The 18,388-nt window shown below is 40.3% G+C and overlaps 1 protein-coding gene across 3 annotated transcripts in view; it reads right to left on the bottom strand.

Annotated features, from left to right (window-relative positions):
• Positions 1-1,786: 1,786 nt before the first annotated feature.
• The window catches only part of LOC122748814 (zinc finger protein 665-like), a 31,506-nt gene continuing 14,904 nt past the window's right edge, over positions 1,787-18,388 (bottom strand). For 2 of the 3 annotated variants that reach the window (XM_043994792.1, XM_043994790.1), the window contains exons 3-5: positions 18,101-18,227; positions 16,981-17,064; positions 1,788-9,741 (exon numbers count right to left, since the gene is read on the bottom strand). In XM_043994792.1, coding sequence (XP_043850727.1) covers positions 7,523-9,741; positions 16,981-17,064; positions 18,101-18,227 — 2,430 coding nt within the window. In that variant the 3' untranslated portion in view covers positions 1,788-7,522. Of the gene's footprint in view, positions 9,742-16,980; positions 17,065-18,100; positions 18,228-18,388 lie in introns of all 3 variants that reach the window. The other variant, XM_043994793.1, reaches the window with a different exon arrangement.

Genomic DNA, 18,388 nt, shown 5'->3' with positions numbered 1-18,388 from the left:
CACAATGAGAAAAGGTTTATCACAACTGGCAGCATATATTCAATGTGGGTCAGACATTGTTTATCTTGGTAATGACAGGAAGACTGAAGAAAGATTTTACTGATCTGGAAGCCTTTGCTATGATTGCAACTGATTTCTGCCATGATATTGATGACAGAGGCACCAACAATTTGTATCAGATGAAATCAGGATTCCCCTTAACCAAGTTTCATGGATGTTACATTTTAAAGAGATACCACCTGGAGTTCAGTAACTCTGCTGCACAATAAGTTTAAATATCTTTCAGAATCTAAATAAGCACCAGTTTGACACTGTTACTTATTTATCTGAAGTGGCCATAACAGCCATGAACCTGACTTTATATTAAAAAGAAAAAGAACCATGTTTCAGAAGATTATTGACATGTGAAAAAAAAATGGAAACTGAAGAGGAAGTCATTAAGCATCTATCTGCTGACTCAACCAAAAAGAATATTATCATGGCAATGATGATTACATGTTATGACCTCTTTGCTATACTAAACCTTGAAAAATTCAAAGCCAGGTGGCCTGCATGGCTGCGAATTAATTTTGGGAACAAGGATAACAATAACAACCAATTTCTATGATGGACAGACATAAAGATGAACTTCCCAAGCTCCAAGTTGGCTTCATCAATTTTGTGTGTACTTTTGTATATAAGGAATTCTCTTGGTCTCACAAATAAATTACACCAACGTCAGAAGATTTTCAAAACAACAAGGTGGAGTGAAAATGCTTATTTGGTGACTATGATGTGAGGATGAAAGTGATGGAAGAAGGGAAGAAAAAGCAGCAAGAAGCCAACACAGCCCCAAGTGGGACAATAACCTACTAACATAGTGATCCACAGCTTTCAAATCTGAAGATTTAGAAAACACTGGTGATGACAGAAAGTCCAAAATGTGTCAAAACGTGTCAACCCATTGTAATCCAAAGGGACTGAGTCACAAAGATTTTCTCCTGATGAAGAAAAACTGAGAATTACTAACCTGAAGGACTCTTTCTTTATTCTTAGAAATATATGTAAATATATTCTACTCTGTACAAAGATAGTTTCATTTCAAATAAAGTTTTATTGAAAAATAAAGTTTTATTCACAAATTTCCATCTTCATACTCTTAATATGGGAATCATTAAGGACAGGTATGACTGGTTAGGGAAGCAGGCCATATATAGAGGAGGGAATAGACTCAGTTCACCAATATTCATCTTCTTCAAATTGGGTAGATTCTCATGGAAGATTTATACAAAGACTTGGATAAAGATGAAGAGTGGTGGCAAAATGCACTGATGTAATAGGATATACCCATACCATTGAGACCAGGGTTCCCTTAAAATACTAAAGTACAAGTAATTAACACCCTGAAATTGGGGTTTTTCCCCATTTACTCAATGGCACATCTAAATCTAAATAAAAAAATATATTATATATAACATAAAACAATTTAAATAAATAAAAAGAGAAAAGGAGCTTCTGGTGAATCCCAAGATGATCAACCCTACAAATGTAAGCCTAACTACAAATGAAAAAAAAGATGGACATTCAATTAGAAAGGGGTATTCAGAAACATTTCTAAAAAGAAAATCAGACCGAAAGAAATTATTTACTTCTCAAACCACTGAGGTAACAGAACTACACAACACAAAGCAATCAAGGACAACAAAAACAACAAAATAACCACAAAGTAATGATGAGAGGGCAGCTAGATCATGCAGTGGATAAAGCATTGGCCCTGGATTCAGGAGGACCTGAGTATAAATCCAGTCTCAGACCCTTGACACTTACTAGCTGTGTGACCCTGGGCAAGTCACTTAACCTTCACTGTGCCGCCAAAAAAAAAAAAAAAAAAAGAGGGAAAGAAATTCATAGATGGGAATGTGTGATGTACCTTAATCAAGTCAAAGGCTAATGACAAAAGGAAATTTACTCCTATCATCTCCCAAGAATAATAGCGCCTAGAGGAGAATGGGTGAAGAGAAAAAGGGACGGAATGAAAATGGGAGAAGAGAGGGGGGATGGGGAATCGTTTCAGTGTTTGGAGGGGATACCAATGATAAATGCACCTCTAGGATAAGTGACATCTTTTTTTTTGTTTTGTTTTGTTTTGTTTTGGAGGGGCAATGAGGGCTAAGTGACTTGCCCAGGGTCACACAGCTAGTAACTGTCAAGTGCTGAGGCTGCATTTGAACTCAGGTATTCCTGAATCCAAGGCCAGTGCTTCATCCACTGCGCCACCTAGCTGCCCCTAAGTGATATCTTCTAAAGGGAGACTGGGAACTTAAAATAGCTATTCTCCTAAGGGATTTGCTGCTTAGAGAGATCACTCTTCTTGCCTAAGGAAAGGGGAAATCAGAGCTTCTGGGAGAGGCAAGGACCCAGGGAAGAGATATGAAGGCAAATGGGAAAGATGACCACGAGGAAGGAGATAGCCAATAATGAACTGGACGATCAAGGCACAGGAAGATCCCAACAAGTGGGATGTTCTCATCAAGAATTCATATTTCTAAGAGGGAGACAACGGGAAAAGTGGGGAGGGGCAGGGCAAGGAAAACATTTCCAAGGCAGCAGCAGAATCTCTTTAGAAGGGGGAACTAAAAAATTATTGGTGCCATCCATGAGGAATAAAAGAGAATAAAGAAGGACCAACTCAGTGTAAGTATCATGAATCCAAAAATGAAAGGGTAGAATAGTTCAAAAAGATAAACAAAAGAAATAGGGGGAAATTCTTTCAAGGAAAATACACAGAAAATGAAAATAATTTTTAAAAATTAAATTATGTGAAGGGGGAATTCTACTTGACAATTAAGTAAGAACAAAACAGGAAGAATGAAATACCTAGATAAAAGTAAGCAATAAAAAGGGACGAATGAGCAAAAATCTGAATCTAGGGAAAGGTTTAACAAGTGGAGGGTGGGAGGGAGATATAAACCTAACTCATTACTTTATATTAAGTAAAATGAAAAAAAGTGATAGATTAAATTACAAAACTCTATAGTCTGCTGCTTTCATGAAACTTTTTTTTTAAAGACATGCAGAATAAAAATGATGGTCAAGGGAGACGGGTAGGGGAAAGTGTACTACTAGTTAAGTGAATCCAAAAGAGCAGTACAATCGTACTATCAGACTAAACAGAAACAATCATTAAAAACATGGAAAGAGATAAAGCAAGGAAATTACATCACTGAAAGGTATCACAGATAAACAATGAATAATAGCACTACTAAAACATTTTAACATTTCATTTTATAAAAGAAATGTTAATTGTACTATAAGAAGGCTTAGTAGCAAAATGACAATATTTCAATGTCCTATCACAATTTTAGCGGTGTCACAGAAAGATAGGCAAAAAGAAAACTAGACTAGTAGACAATACTCCAGCAAGACTAGAGTGAAAACTTACGGCATCTTCTAAATGGAAACTGCTCAAGAATATACATATTTCTCAACACCACATAGGAATTTTAAAGATTTTTGGGGGGAGAGGACAATGCAGAAATGTTGTTCTTGACTGTACATATTTGTAATGAAAGTTGTGGGTGGGAAAGGCAGATGGAATTTTTCCTGATTGGAAAAAAAAAACCTACTTAAAATACTTCTAACAACTGGTTAGAAGAATTACTGATCAAAGATTTTTTTTTAAATGGATCATTCTAACTACATAAAATGTAAATGTCTGAATAAAATAGATGGTCAAATTAGAAAATAAAGTGGAGAATATATAAAATGTTACATGAAAAATGAACCAAAAAAGTCATTTATATTCAAGATATGGAGAAAACTGACACTCAAGTGTACCAGGAGTCATTGGTGATAGGGCTGGAAGTTTTCCAAAGTCCTGATAACCATAAATAACACATGTGCCAAAGCACTGATAAAAAGAGAAAGTCATATGAAAATAATTTTGCCATTTCATGTCATGCCTTCAAAATTGGTGGAAAAGGGAAACCATCAATATTTTGGTTTTTTTTTTAATTTTGAAATTCATGAATGTGAAATAAAATGAGTATCTTATATACACCATAAAATTGGGGGGGGGGGTGTTGTACATAAAATAAGTTCTAACATGCATAGCTTGACTTAATTTTTGAGTAATACATAATGTAACATGGTACTTTCAAATCTGTTCTCACTCCTTCTGGCCTTCCTTCTGTTCTACAGTATATATTGCAATCTATCGATTTTCTTCTTTATTATTTTGGTGTGGGGAAGGTGAAGGAAAGGCAAGCCTATTTCTAGTTCCTCTCATGCTGCTATCCTCTCCTACCCAAAACCGAAAAAAAATTAATAATCAAAATATTTCCAATGAAATCACACAGAGAAGGAACAGAAATTGCCACACTGTCCGTTTCCCAAAATGAACTTTTATTCTACATCTTGTATCCTTCCCCTCTTGGTGAGGGGGCAGCTTGCACACATCCTGCTAAGTCCCGGTATAGCCTATGACAAGAGTGACATCTTGCCAATGTCACTTTTGTCAATCGTTTCCTATGGTATGCCTTAATCCATACTCATCTTCCACAGATTTCACAGAAATTGCCTGTTTTACAAATTACTGCTCCATAACATTCACCTACCAAAATGTGTTCAGCAGTTGCCCTATTATAGCAAGTCACATCATACTTTCCGGGCCTTTGCCATAACATAAGGAGCTTGAGTCCTTTTTTTTTTTTTCTTTAAGGGAATATGCCCTAATGGTATCAATGAGTCAAAGAGCATACCCAATTTCATGATGGGAGGGAGGGGGAGACTTCACAGCTTTATTAACAGCTAAATGAATTAATGTGTTTATTTTCCCACAGCCTTTCCAAGACTTCTAATTCTTTTTCCCTTGTCATCTTTGTCAACTGCATGCAGGTGAGGTAGAACCTGAGTTGATTTAATTTGCATTTATCTAATTACTGATTTGGAGCATTTTTGCTTGTTTATTTTTTTTTTATTACATTTATTTTCTCCCTCACTGATCTGCCCTCTCCCAGGTGAAAAAGGAAAAAAAAATGACAAACCTCTTGTAAACAAATACACAATTGAGGAAAACAAATTCCCTCTAATACTTGTGTGTGGTGCTCATTTTCTAATCACCTTTAACAATCTGAAAATCCTTCTTTTCTTTCTTTCTTTTTTTTTGAGGCAATTGGGGTTAAGTGGTTTGCACAAAGGCACGCAGCTAGTGTCTGAGGCCAGATTTGAACTCAGGACCTCCTAACTCTAGGGACAGTGCTCTATCCACTCAGCTACCTGGCTGCCCCTAAATCTTTCTAATTATGAGTGATTTGGATTAGGGATTATAAATTGAGAATGTTTTTTCCATACACTGGTTGATAATTTGCATTTCCTCCTTTGAAAAATGTCTGTTCATAGCTTTTCACCATATGTTTCTTATGAAGAACTATGAAATCAATTGCATGACATGGTAGGTGCTGGCACAGGACCACCCACCATGGTGTGCCCACATCAAGAAGGCACTGTGTTCTATGAGCAAAGCAGAGGTGCAGTAGCTCAAAAGAAACGTGAGATGCACAAATTTAGAAACATCTCCACCCTAAATATCTGTGCCTGACCTGTGGTAGATCAGCCACCACGGAACACAATGTAATTTGCCTCCAACATGGTGATGTCACTTTGATCCTCTTCCAGAACAAAGACCAACCACCAACCAACCAATGTTTATTATATCTGTTCTTTATATGCCTGTATATAATCAATACCTTGGATAGGAGGCCTTTATAAGGGAAACTTGCTACAAATCCAAATGCTTGTTTGTACATTTTTATGCATATTTTATGTGATGAAAACAGCCCGTTTTATTTTCTGGGATCCTCTCTGTCCCTTGTTTGAAGATGAACTCTTCTACTATCCATAACTGTATCTCCCTCAAGGTTCCTCTCATTTGTTTGAAGGGATTTTTTTCTACCTAAGTTGGGTCTGAGACGGGGTCTGGGGGAAGATGTTGGTCCATATTTCTTCTCCGCCAAATGATTTTCCAGTGCCTCTAGTGTTGCATAGTAGTTGGCAAGTGCCAGCCCCTTCCCATCGCGGAGGCCTTTGATTCGACTGAACACAAGGCAACTATACTCATTTTCTTTTTGTCTATTACACACCCGATCTCTTCGGTTTCTCAGGATCTTCCTTTTTAAGTAGGACCATTTATTTCTGATGACTATTGCTTTCTGGGAGTTTCAGATTTGGTCCTGCAAGATCTCCTTCCTGGAGTGTTGGAAGAGGTTGTGGGAAAGACACATATGAATGTAGTTTTATGAGAAGACACATTTAGAGTTTCAAGGGACCAAAGAAGCCACTGAATCCAACCTCTTCATTTTAGAGATAAGTAAAATGAGGTACGAAGAGGTGGTTCTTTGCCACAGAGCTAGGGAGCATCTGAGTCAGGATTTGAACCCATCTTCCCAAGTTCTAAACCAAATGCTCTATCCATTACAATGAATGTCTTCTTCTACTCCGTTCTCAATGGCTATCTGAATTAAAAGTGACCAAACTGTCCACATGTTTTAGCCTACAGACTTTACTATGAGTCTTAGGATCTAGGAAATGATCATCATAAAAACAGTATTTCAAAGTGATTTAATGCTTGTAAAACCTTTAGAAATATTCACTCATTTAATCCTTAATAAACCCTGCGAGGTAGATGCTCTTATTATCTCTATTCTACAGATGGGGAAACTCAGGCAGGAAAAGGTTACGTGACCTGCCCAAGGACATACCACTAGTAAGTGTCAGAGACCAAGATGGAATGCAGGTCTTGTGGATCAAAGCACAGCACTTCATCCACTGGGCCACCTAGTTGCTGAAAGAAAGCATGCCAAAAAGAAATGTCCAACAGTTACCAAAATATTAATACAAGGACTTTTCATGCCAGCAAACAATAGGAAACAAAGTGAGTAACTGGGTAATGGCTAAAGAAATCACAGTATATGAAGGCCAGGAAATATTGAGGAGTAATGACAAATATTAGGATTTCAGAGAAAAATGCATTATGTTTTTAGGGTTCTATGTACAGTATGAAATCTGTTATATTTGATGAGGTCTCTTGTGTTGAGAAGTCTAATTAAGTTTGTTCTTCAGCAAGAGGCTTTCCTTGTTAATTAGATCCATGAGTTTTATGTCTAGCATGCTTTCCCCAACGTATAGTCAAGTATGAGCTCTAGGTGAAGCCCTTCCCAAAACCACTGCTTTTATACAATGTCATTCCATTATGAATATTGTCTACTGATCACCCTCCTGCAGAGAAAAACACATCCCCCTTGAGCACATTCATAAGGCTTCTCTCCACAATGACTCCTAGGATATAAAATTAGAGACGTTCTCAGGATAAAAGCCTTCCCACATGGAATTCATATGTAGCTGCTCATCAGAATGAATTTTCTAAAATTGAACAAGCTTTGAATCCATTTGAATGTCATTCCTCATTCATGACAGTGATATTTCTATCCAATATTAATTCTCAAATGGCAAATTAGAGATGATTATTACCATATTAATTATAATCCTAAGGTTTCTGACCAGAGTGGATTCTTTGATGTGCAGCAAGACTGGAGTTCTTGGCAAAAGCCTTTCCACACAGAACGCATCGATAGGGTTTCTCTCCAGTGTGAATTATTTTATGTATAGCAAGACTGGAGCTCTTTGTGAAAGCCTTTCCACATTGATTACATTCATAAGGTTTCTCTCCAGTGTGAATTCTCTGATGTTTAGCAAAATTGGCCCTCTGTGTGAAAGCCTTTCCACATTGGTCACATTCATAAGGTTTCTCCCCAGTATGGATTCTCTGATGTTTAGCAAGACTGCAGCTGATTCTGAATGCCTTTCCACACTGATTACATTCATAAGGTTTCTCTCCAGTGTGGATTCTCTGATGTACTGAAAGATGGTTCCTCTGTGTGAAAGCCTTTCCACACTGATTACATTCATAAGGCTTTTCTCCAGTGTGGATTCGCTGATGTACAGCAAGACTGGAACTCTTTGTGAAAGGCTTCCCACACTGATTACATTCATAAAGTTTGTCCCTATTATGTATTTTTTGATGATCAGTAAGACTGGAGTTGCATCTGAAAGTCTTTCCACACTGATTACATTGAAAAGGTTTCTCTCCGGTGTGAATTCTCTGATGTGCAGCAAGATGTGAGTTTTGTGTGAAAGCCTTTCCACACTTATTACATTCATAAACTTTCTCTCCAGTGTGGATTCTCTGATGCTTAGCAAGACTAGAACCGATTCTGAAAGCCTTTCCACAATGATTACATGCATAAGGTTTCTCTCCAGTGTGGATTCTCTGATGGGTAGCAAGACTGGAGCTGATTCTGAAAGCCTTTCCACATTGATGACATTCATGAGGTTTCTCTCCAGTGTGGATTCCCTGATGTTTAGCAAGACTGGAACTGTATCTGAAAGCCTTTCCACATTGTTTACATTCAAAAGGCTTCTCTCCAGTGTGGATTCTCTGATGTACAGCAAGATTGGAGCTCTGCGTGAAAGCCTTTCCACACTGATTACATTCATAAGGTTTCTCTCCAGTGTGGGTTTTCTCATGATCAGTAAGACGGGAGCGGCATCTAAAAGCCTTTCCACATTGTTTACATTCATAAAGTTTCTCTCCAGTGTGTATCCTTTTATGTAAAGAAGTATGGGCCCTTGGTGCAAGGAATTTTTCAAGTTGATCACGTTCATAAGGTTTCTCTCCAATGTGGATTCTCTGATGTAAAGTAAGATGGCCCTTATGTGAGAAAGCATTTCCACATTGATTACACTTAAAAGGTTCCTCTCCAGTGTGAATTTTCTGATGTTTAGCAAGACTGGCCCTCTCCTTGAAAGTCTTTCCACACTGCTTACATTCAAAAGGTTTCTCTCCATTATGGATTATCTCATGTAAAACAAGACTAGAGCTATATCTGAAAGCCTTTCCACAATGATTACATTTATGAGTTTTCTCTCCACTGTGGATTCTCTGATGTACAGCTGAATCAGGAGCCTTTGCACATTCATTACATTCAGAAGGTTTCTCTCCAGTGCATGTTTTCTGATGGCCAGGAAGGAGAGATCTGTCGCAGAAACCCTTCCCATATTCATTACATTTATGCAACTTCTCTCCACTATGAATCTTCTGGGATATAAGATCTGAGTTCCAACATGCATACGTTTTCAGTTCAGTAGGAAATCTAGAATCATAAGGAAGAGATGAGTGATGGGATAAGGTTGCTTCACACTTACTATTTTCAGAAGGCATCTTTGTAATGTAAATTTTCTGATGATCAATGAGCTTAGAGTTCTGCTTGAAGGCCTTCCCACTTTCCTTACTTACATAAGGCATTTCTCCAGCAACACTTTTTTGATGTCTGATGAGGTCTGAACTCCAGCTCATGGCCATTTCCTGTTGATTGGCTTGAAACCTTAGCATTTCAGGAGGCTCCTCTTGGGACAGAGAAAGCTCTCCTTGTTCAGTAAGACATTTGCTAGATTCACTATCCTGAAAACAGTCATTCCCTGAGGTCATTTTCTTGTAGTGATTTAGGGCTGAAGACTCTCTGAATCTCTTTCCACCAAATTCACAGTCACTCTTTGGATTTTTATCTTCTATGATATTAGAACCACAGAGTTCTCCCAAATTGAAGTCACAGGGACCATCATTCATGAATCTTTGCTGACGAGATTCTTCCACAAAATTTCTCAGCTTTGAAGACATCTCATTCACTTCAAACCTGGTCTCTACATCTAAAGAAAACAAACAATCATATATACAGAAAGACATACACACATAAATATATGTTCTTTTCTCTGATGGCAGAAAATAAACTGATTTATATTCTATTTCCCCAATCAAAAAAAAAAAGTTTTAAAACATAAACAGGCCGACTCAACCTGCAGAAATGCCATTTGGTCACAAAGATCTTCAAATACGATAACAGTGGATCCTTACAACAAACCTGTGATATAAGCAGGCCCGGCATTCTCTTTTACCCTTCACAATTCAGGCAATGAACTCATAACGGCTGAGCGACCTGACCAACATCCCTGCAGCTGAGAGTGGGACTCAAATTCTGTGACTGAGCATGCATGCTCTGTCCACAGTACTAGATGGCCCTCCTCCATTGCACTTTCTACCTTTTCTTCAAATGCCCATTGTTGATTATACTTATAATTTTGTCAATCTCAGGTCATCTTCCCGCTATTCTGCATGGATCAGTTTGGAAGCACTATCACATGGTCATTCTTGGTAAATTTCATATGCTAATCTGAGAAACCGGTTTACTCTTCTTAATTGCCAAGCAGTAATTTTCAGTGTTACATCCAACTTTTCTTGTTTTCTATTCAGATGCAAAGATAGTATGCCATTGACCACACATATACTAAGTATTTATATTAGTTCATTATCTATCATAAATTATGTCTTATATTGTATCTCTCCTCCATCCCTCTTCTGTCAGGAAGTGAACAGAAAGATTCACTATTGATCTTCTAGCGCCACAGCCCATTTGGGGTTCATGAAAACTTTAGAGGTTCACGATGATATCCAAAAGGTTTTAGCTAAAAATGCTTTGATGGTACCTTATGCAGCAAAGAACTGCCCAGTTTGGTTATCAATATATTTTCCCCTGGGACGACAAGCATGTTGGAGGCATGATAGGTTTCTTTGTGCAGTCATTCCAAATCATCAAGATTAAGTATAAAATGATTTTGGTCTTCATGCAGTGATGACATCAATCACTGACCACTTCTAACTACGGGCAACATATTGTTTTGGTTTCTTAACCTGTCTTCAAATTGTTTCACACTGCCATAAAAGTCTGACACACAAGCATGCATCAACTCCCAGCAGATGTCACAGGTAGGCACACACCCTCGTTTGCTTTCTGTCCTCTCTGCACCAGAGTAGCTGCCTCATTCCAAGGTGACCTTGCAATCTCATCACATCAGCGCTGTCAGCACCACATCAAGAAGTTACAAACGTTTACATTCTTCCGATGAAGCTTACATATCCCACACCATTTTGGAACTGGCATGGACCATCACACACATTCTACAGAAACATTCCTTGCATCACCTCTCATTGCAATGGAAGGCTACTTTCTGATTTGAACTTATCGCCTGCTTAAGTTGCTGTTCTTCTGTCTGGAAGGTTTTCAAGGGCAACCCAGGTCGGTCAATCCATAGAGTTTCTGTGAGAGTATAACCAGTGTACCAGTGGTAGAAAGAAGAAAGTTATATCTGAAAAGTTCTTTCCAAACAAAGGGCATAAGTGTGTACATGTATGTATATAAACATGGTATATTTTAAAAGAAAGAAAAAGAAAAAGAAAACCAGGGGGCAGTTAGGTGGCACAATAGATAAAGTGCCAGGCCTAGAATTAGGAAGACTCTTATTTTCCTGAGTTCAAATCTGACCTCAAACATTTAGTACCTGTGTGACACACCCTGGACAAGTCACTTAACCCTATTTGCTTCAATTTCCTCACCTGTAAAATGAGCTGGAGAAGGAAATGGCAAACCACTCTAGAACATTTGCCAAGAAAACCACAAATGGGGTCATAAAGAATCAGAAATGACTGACACAACCGAATAACAACAAAAACCAAAGCAACTACATTTACCACTTAGCACACTACTTGTCATTAGCCAAGAGAGAATTATCTTTTTATAAAGTCACTAGCCATTCATTTTGCTGGCTGTTGGGGGGGCTCAGTACAAAACAAAACAAAAAATGAATTTCTATCTCTCAACAGGAGAGGATATAAAATTCTCCAACCATTTTCCAGCTCATTTATGTGTAAGGGAACACATATTATAATTTGGTTATAAATAACAATGTAGCCAGCTCCCACTCAAATGAAGTGGACTCTTCTGCAAGCCTTCCCCTCCCCTTAAGGGACTCTGTAGCTATGTGGCCCCAGCAGCTGAGGTGGCTTCAATGCCTGGAGCAGAGAACCTGTCATTGCCACCCTGGCCTGAGCCAACAAGGGGTCCTGCAACCCCAGTGAAGTCAAATTAGAACAATGTGAATTTCTGTAAAGCAAGGATGGTCTGTACATCTGGTAACAAAGTGGATACAGAGCGGGGCCTAGCAGTCTGAAAGAGGAAAGTTCAAATCCCGCCTCAGACACTTACTAACACTGTGACCTTGGACAAGTCACTTAACCTCTGACTGCCTATTTCCTCAATTGTAAAATGGAAAGAACAGTATCTTCTACCACCCAACACATTTGTGATGATCAAATGAGATAATCTCTATAAAGCACTTAACACAGTAACCAGTTGCTAATATATGAATATTAGTTATAATTGTTTTTCTTTTTGTTGTTGCTATTATTAATCAACTTAACACAGAAACAAATTGAAGGTTTGGTTCATCAGGTGTTGAATCAAATACTGCTAACTTTTGTTCAAAGAAAAAGTCCAACTTTGAAATTAATTTCATATATTAAGCTATGTTCAACATTTTCCAAGTTGTAACATTGGATTTAAAATGCTATTCCTATTCAACAAAATTTATTAAATTAATCTGAATTGAAGTCTTACAGAATTAAAACAAAAATTCTTACAGAAAGCCCCACAATAAATTTCCATAATTTAAAGTAGAATAAAACTTTATGTTTCATAATTACAAAGTGGAATGAAATTACTAATTTGGATGTTTGTGGGGTAAAAGTCATCCAAGTCACCATGGTAAGCACCTGATGTATAAATTTGAAATATTAAGCATAGAATAAATGGGGGGGGCAGAGGAACATCACGACACACTCTGTGTTCTTGAAACAAGTTCTAACAACAAAAGGTTTGGGGAACTACTACTCTGGAGTCGTGGTTGTTCATTGCATTGATCAGTGTCACTTTAGTATAAACCCTTCTCTTGGTTCTGCTCATTTCTCCCTACATCGGTTCAGAAAACTTCTCCCAGGTTTCTCTGACACTGTGCCTCTCATCACTTCCTATAGCTCCATAATCTTCCATTATATCCTTAGACCGTCATTTGTTCAGTCATTTCACAATGTATGGGCACCATCTGTTTCCAGATTTTACAACAATAAAAAATAGCCCTCATTTTGTGTTGTCTAATTGGGGCTTTTTCCTCTTTCTTTAGCGGTCTAGTGGTTATCACTGGGTCAAAGGGAAGACAGGGGAGTGAGTTTAGGGGCAAGGTCCCAAAAGGTGTTACTGAATGCCGTCCTTTCATTCTAATGCTTTGTGAATCCTTCTGCCAAGGTTCTCTCTTACACACAAAATGGCCCAGATGACCGGCTGTACACGCCCTTAAAAGTCTCTTACCCTTTCAGCTCTCCTACTTGAAGCTTCCTCTTTGGTGTAAAGTTATTTCCCACCATGAGGCAGCTGGACGACACGATGGACAGAACACTAAGCCTGGAGTCAGGAGGACTTAAATTCAAATCAAGACTCATTTTCTACATGCCACATGACATCCTTTTCCCTCAGCTTACTTATCTATAAAAGGAGGAGAATAATAGTATCTACCTCCCAGGCTTGTTGTAAGGATTAAATGAGATGCTATTTATAAATCACCTGGCCATGAGCAGACTCTATATAAATGTTACATATTATTACTATTATCATTATTACGGTAATTTTGACCATTTCCTCATCAATTTCCCCCTCCTTCGTAAACCACTATTCTCTCCTCTTCACTGATTTCCCTCTTGAGCTTAATTCACTTCCACTCAAAAACACTCTCTTTCACCTGGCTCCGCTAAGAGGGAGCGTCATGATCCTTCTCAAACCATCTCCATGTCTGTGCACTAGGAGCTCCTGGACAGCAGGGACTCTCTTTTACCTTCCTTTGTATCCCAGGGCTTAGCGAAGTGCCTAGTACGTAGAGGGTATTTATCAGTGTACACTGATAGAGTGACTGGGCCCAGGGCTGACGCTGACACCAGGGACCAGCGTCTACCTCATCCCCTGGGTTCCAGTCTTTCCCCTAGTCTTCCAATCCAGGTTTTGGCCTAAACTCTATTTGCGGCTCTTTCTTATCCCTTATCACCTACAGGAAATTACCTCTGTCTGCTTCTGAACCTGATGGGACCTGACCAGACCAAACACTGGAGATCATGGAGACATCTAAGGTCCTATGGGATGCCTGAGAGTCTCTACCTCCCAACTCCTTCACCTTAGGGTGGTCACCTACATATCTTGCCATTTAATTTCTGAGAATGGAGACAAAGATGGGGCCACAGAGATCAGGAAAGGAACCTTGAGTTGACAGCATGTGCAAGTCTCAGCCTCTTATTAGGACTGTGGTTCCCACTGTAACCACAAGATGCTGTGTGGAGACAGAGAAAATCACAGACCTGGGCTGTGTGGCTCCATTATAAATCTAAGTTCCATCAGTCCAGCTGGGCCCACACTGGGCCAAGGCTAAATCCTCCGACACCCCCTGACTGACTGCCCATCCCACACACCACACAAGCCTTCCCACATCTTCCTGATCCTGCCCAATTCTCTCACTGGGTTTGCTTCCCCAGGACTCTCAGCTGAACACCTGGCCTCAATTTTACTAAAAATAAACTGGACACTTATCAAGGGCTCTCTCCACTCCTCATCTCACATAAACCAGACGTCTTCTTTTCCTCCATTGCCCTGCTCTCCCATGAGTAGGTGGCCATTACGGTTTCCAAGGCAAATCCCAGTCTGTCTCATCTCCCAGCCAGCAAATTCCCTCCTGGGTCATCCTGCTTCTTTCAGGAATGCTCAGTCTCTTTCTACTGGCTCCCTAGTGCCAAAAATAAAACGTGTGCCCAATCCTGAAACGAAGCTTCACATGGCCCATTCATCCCCATTAGACATTGGCCGATATCCTTCCTTCTTTTCAGGGCTAAAGACCTAGACAGGGAGGTCAACCACTGGTGCTTCCAACTCCTTTCGTCATCTTCTCTTCAAACTCTCTGCATTCTAGATTTCTACTTCATTGCTCAACTGAAACTGCTAAATCCGATGTTTTTTTCTCAATCCTCATCCTTCTGGACCTCTCTGGAGCCTGGGACACAGTCAATCTTCCCCTTTCCTTCTCTAGGTTTTAGTGACAATACTTCTCCTGGTTTCCCTCTGTGAGATTTAAAATTGGATACTAGAGCATTAATCTCCCCTCTTTAACCTTTCCCTTAATTTATCTCCCAGACTAGTAAATGGAAGAAGCCTCTGGTCTCTAGTTAGAGCTTTTATTGTTTGGTAGTTACAAGGTGATATTGATTAGAGGGATAGGAAAGTAGAAACACAAAACAAATAGTCTTAAGTCTAAGCTTATTCTATATTCTGTATAAAACTCACCAAAAGGCCAAGGCCACCTTTGGGGGGGTGGGGGAGAGCCCCGTCAGCTCCTTGGTGGCAGGGACTGCATTCAGATGGAAGAGACAACACGTAACCTACGGGTCTATAGCAAATATAGCAGGTACTTTATAGAGTGCTGAGGACACCTAAGACAATGCTTGCCCCCGAGGAGTTTACTATCTCTCATAGTGTTCTTCTTGACTCTCATAGGATCATAGTTGGAAGGAGCCTGAGAAACCATAATATTCAAACTTTTTATTTTTACAGCTAAGGGTCCAGGTCAGCCGTTTGTATTTAAGTCTTGCACGGAGGATGAGAAATTCAAGTACTTTGGGGTTTTGCCTGAGGGCAGAAGAAACTTTTTGAGTCTTTCCCAAACTTTTGAAATCTTTCTAAAGGAAACAACCATGAAAACAGGACAGAGAGAAATAAAGGCACTGTACTAAGCTCTGGGGATAACAAGAAAGGCAAGTGCTCTAGTATCCAATTTTAAATCTCACACCTCTGACAAAGTTCAAAACTAACCTCATTATCTTTCCCCCAACCCTCCTGTCTTCTCACTTTCTTACTGCCTATCAGAAGCTTGTTAATTCTTATTCTCATGTCTTATCCAGGCCACCCCCCTCCAATCATCCATGTCACCCACTCCTCAGCATCTCTCAAACCCTCACATGCCCCCACATTCAACATTATGGGAAGGCCTGTTGATTCTTCTTTTTTAACATCTCTCCCATACATCCCCTTGTCTCCCATCATTGCCACTTTCTTGGATCAGGCTCCAATCACCTCCCACTGGCAGTATTATGAGAGCCTGATGCTTGGCCTCCCCTCCTCAAGTCCCTCCCCACTCAATCCTCCCTCCAGCTGTCAAATTCATCTTCCTAGAATGCTCTTGTCTTCATGTCACTGCCTACTCCATAAACTCCCTTGGCTCCCTGGCACCAGGATCAAATATAGCATCCTCTGCTTGGCCCTTAAAGCCCTTCATCATCTGCTCCTCACTCTCACCTGACGAGCCCTCCACATGTGTGATGATCAGTGGTACAGGCCTCCTCTTTGTTCCTTGAGCAGGACACTCTCTCTCCTGACTCCATGTTCTCTCTGGCTGCCCCTCATGCTTGCTCTGACTTCCCTGAAGTCCCCCCTACAAGCCTATTTTACAATAAGTCTCCAGTGCTCCTTAGTGCCTTCCCTCTCTTGCTGAGCTCCAATTGATGCTGGACACAGTGGGTTGTTCATAGTTCTTTGTATGTTGTCTTCCCCACTAGACTGTGAAGTCTTTGAGAGCTGGGCTTGTCCACTGCCTTTCTCCGTATTCCTGGTGCTTAACATGGGGTCTGGAACCCAGGAGGTGCTTAAGAAATACTGACCAGAATAAAGCCTAGGAAGGAGTTCCTATAGGATGCCTGCAGCCCCTAGTAGGTGCTTTCAGGAAAGGACCATGCACCAAAACTTCAGACAGTGACTTCCTGTAGGATCATGGACTTATCACTGGAAGGAAACTGAAAGGCCAAGGACTCTGACCCCCTTGCCTGGAGTACAGAAGGAAACTAGGGCTCAGAGGGGCACTTCCTGGCCCAGGATCCCACTGCAGAAATGTGTCTCAAGACAGATTCCAAATACCACATACAGAGGCCTCTTGTGATAAGAGCCCTCCTACACCTGCTTCCATCTCACTCACCTGGACAGGAGCTCCTTGGGCCTTTTGGCTCCGCCATCCCTGGCTGAAAAGGGAAGGTCAAGTCTTCTCTAAGAACTGGAAGCCCTGGGAATGTAGAATAAGAAAAGGATGAGGATAGAGAGAAATATGCAATTCACTCCCCTCTAGGGACATGAGACAGTTCCCAGGATGCCTCAAGGATGCTCCCCATGGCACTGATTATTGGGGTCCTTGGAGGGGCCAGAGACCTCGCAGCCCATTTGAAATCAGAAAACTCCATTCTTGTTCACCTCTTTCATTGAAGAATGGGCACATTCCATGTGTTCTCTTTTCTAGAAATCTGAGGCAGCTCTTACTGCGATGGTTAGAGATCTAAACCTGGCACCAGAAAGATCCATTTGAACCATCCTCACACATCGCAGCTGTGGGCCCCAGGGAAGGCTACGTAGCCTCTCTGACTCAGTTCTGTCAACTAGGAAATGGGGACAATAATAGTAACAAACAAACATGGGTGTTGTGAGGATCCAAGGAAAATAACTATCAAGTAGTTTGCCCAGCTCAGAACATAAAAGAAATACAAATAAATGCTTATTGCCTTCCCTGCCTTTCCCACTGTCTGGGCTGGAATCTGAGGGAAGAATAAGGCTAAACTTGGTCTATAAGGCAGGACTAGGTGCAATGAGCAGCACACTGATGCTTGTTAATAAGAAGACGTTTCTAAAGACTAGAAGGGGCTGCCTTGGAAGGCAGAGAGTTCCCTTCACTGCCCATCAAGGAAAAGCTGCATGAGCAGTTTGCAGAGATTTTGCTGACACAAATCATGTCCAGTTACAGGTTAAACCAGATAACCACTGAGATTATCTCCACATCTCAGAATCCAAACCACTGGTTTGAGTTTTGACGTGACGCTACTTAAAATAAGAAAGAGACAATTTCAGGAGCAACAAATATAAGTCACAGCTTCCAAGAATGTAACTCAAAGGCCTTTCATAGGAAAACCAGGCAGCAGGAAGACCCTGTGGAGAGACCAGCACTTTTGCCTTTTGAATAATTAATAAAGGCCACACCCCACATAACAGGTAGGGAAGGAAGACATTCCTTTGATGGAAGGTTCTGAGTTACCAGAGGAAATGGTTCTTACCCAGGGACAGCAGGTTCTGGGAGGTCTCCAGCATGACCTCCTTGTACAGTTCTTTCTGAGAATGGTCCAAGAGGCCCCACTCCTCCAGGGTGAAGTCCACAGCCACATCCTGGAATGTCACCAACTCCTAAACCACCAAAAGTCACACAATTTAGAGCCAAAAGAGACTTCAGAATTCATCTAGTCCAACCCTCGTCAATTTACAGGAGGAAATTGACGCACAAAACTCACAACTTTTATGAGCGTCAGAGCCAACACATGAAACCACAGTCATTAAGAGCTCAGTGG

This window comes from Dromiciops gliroides, chromosome 3 (assembly GCF_019393635.1).
Source record: "Dromiciops gliroides isolate mDroGli1 chromosome 3, mDroGli1.pri, whole genome shotgun sequence".
Taxonomy (NCBI): domain Eukaryota; kingdom Metazoa; phylum Chordata; class Mammalia; order Microbiotheria; family Microbiotheriidae; genus Dromiciops; species Dromiciops gliroides.
The sequence above is the reverse complement of the archived record's forward strand: the minus strand, read 5'-3'. Positions and strand labels throughout refer to the sequence as shown.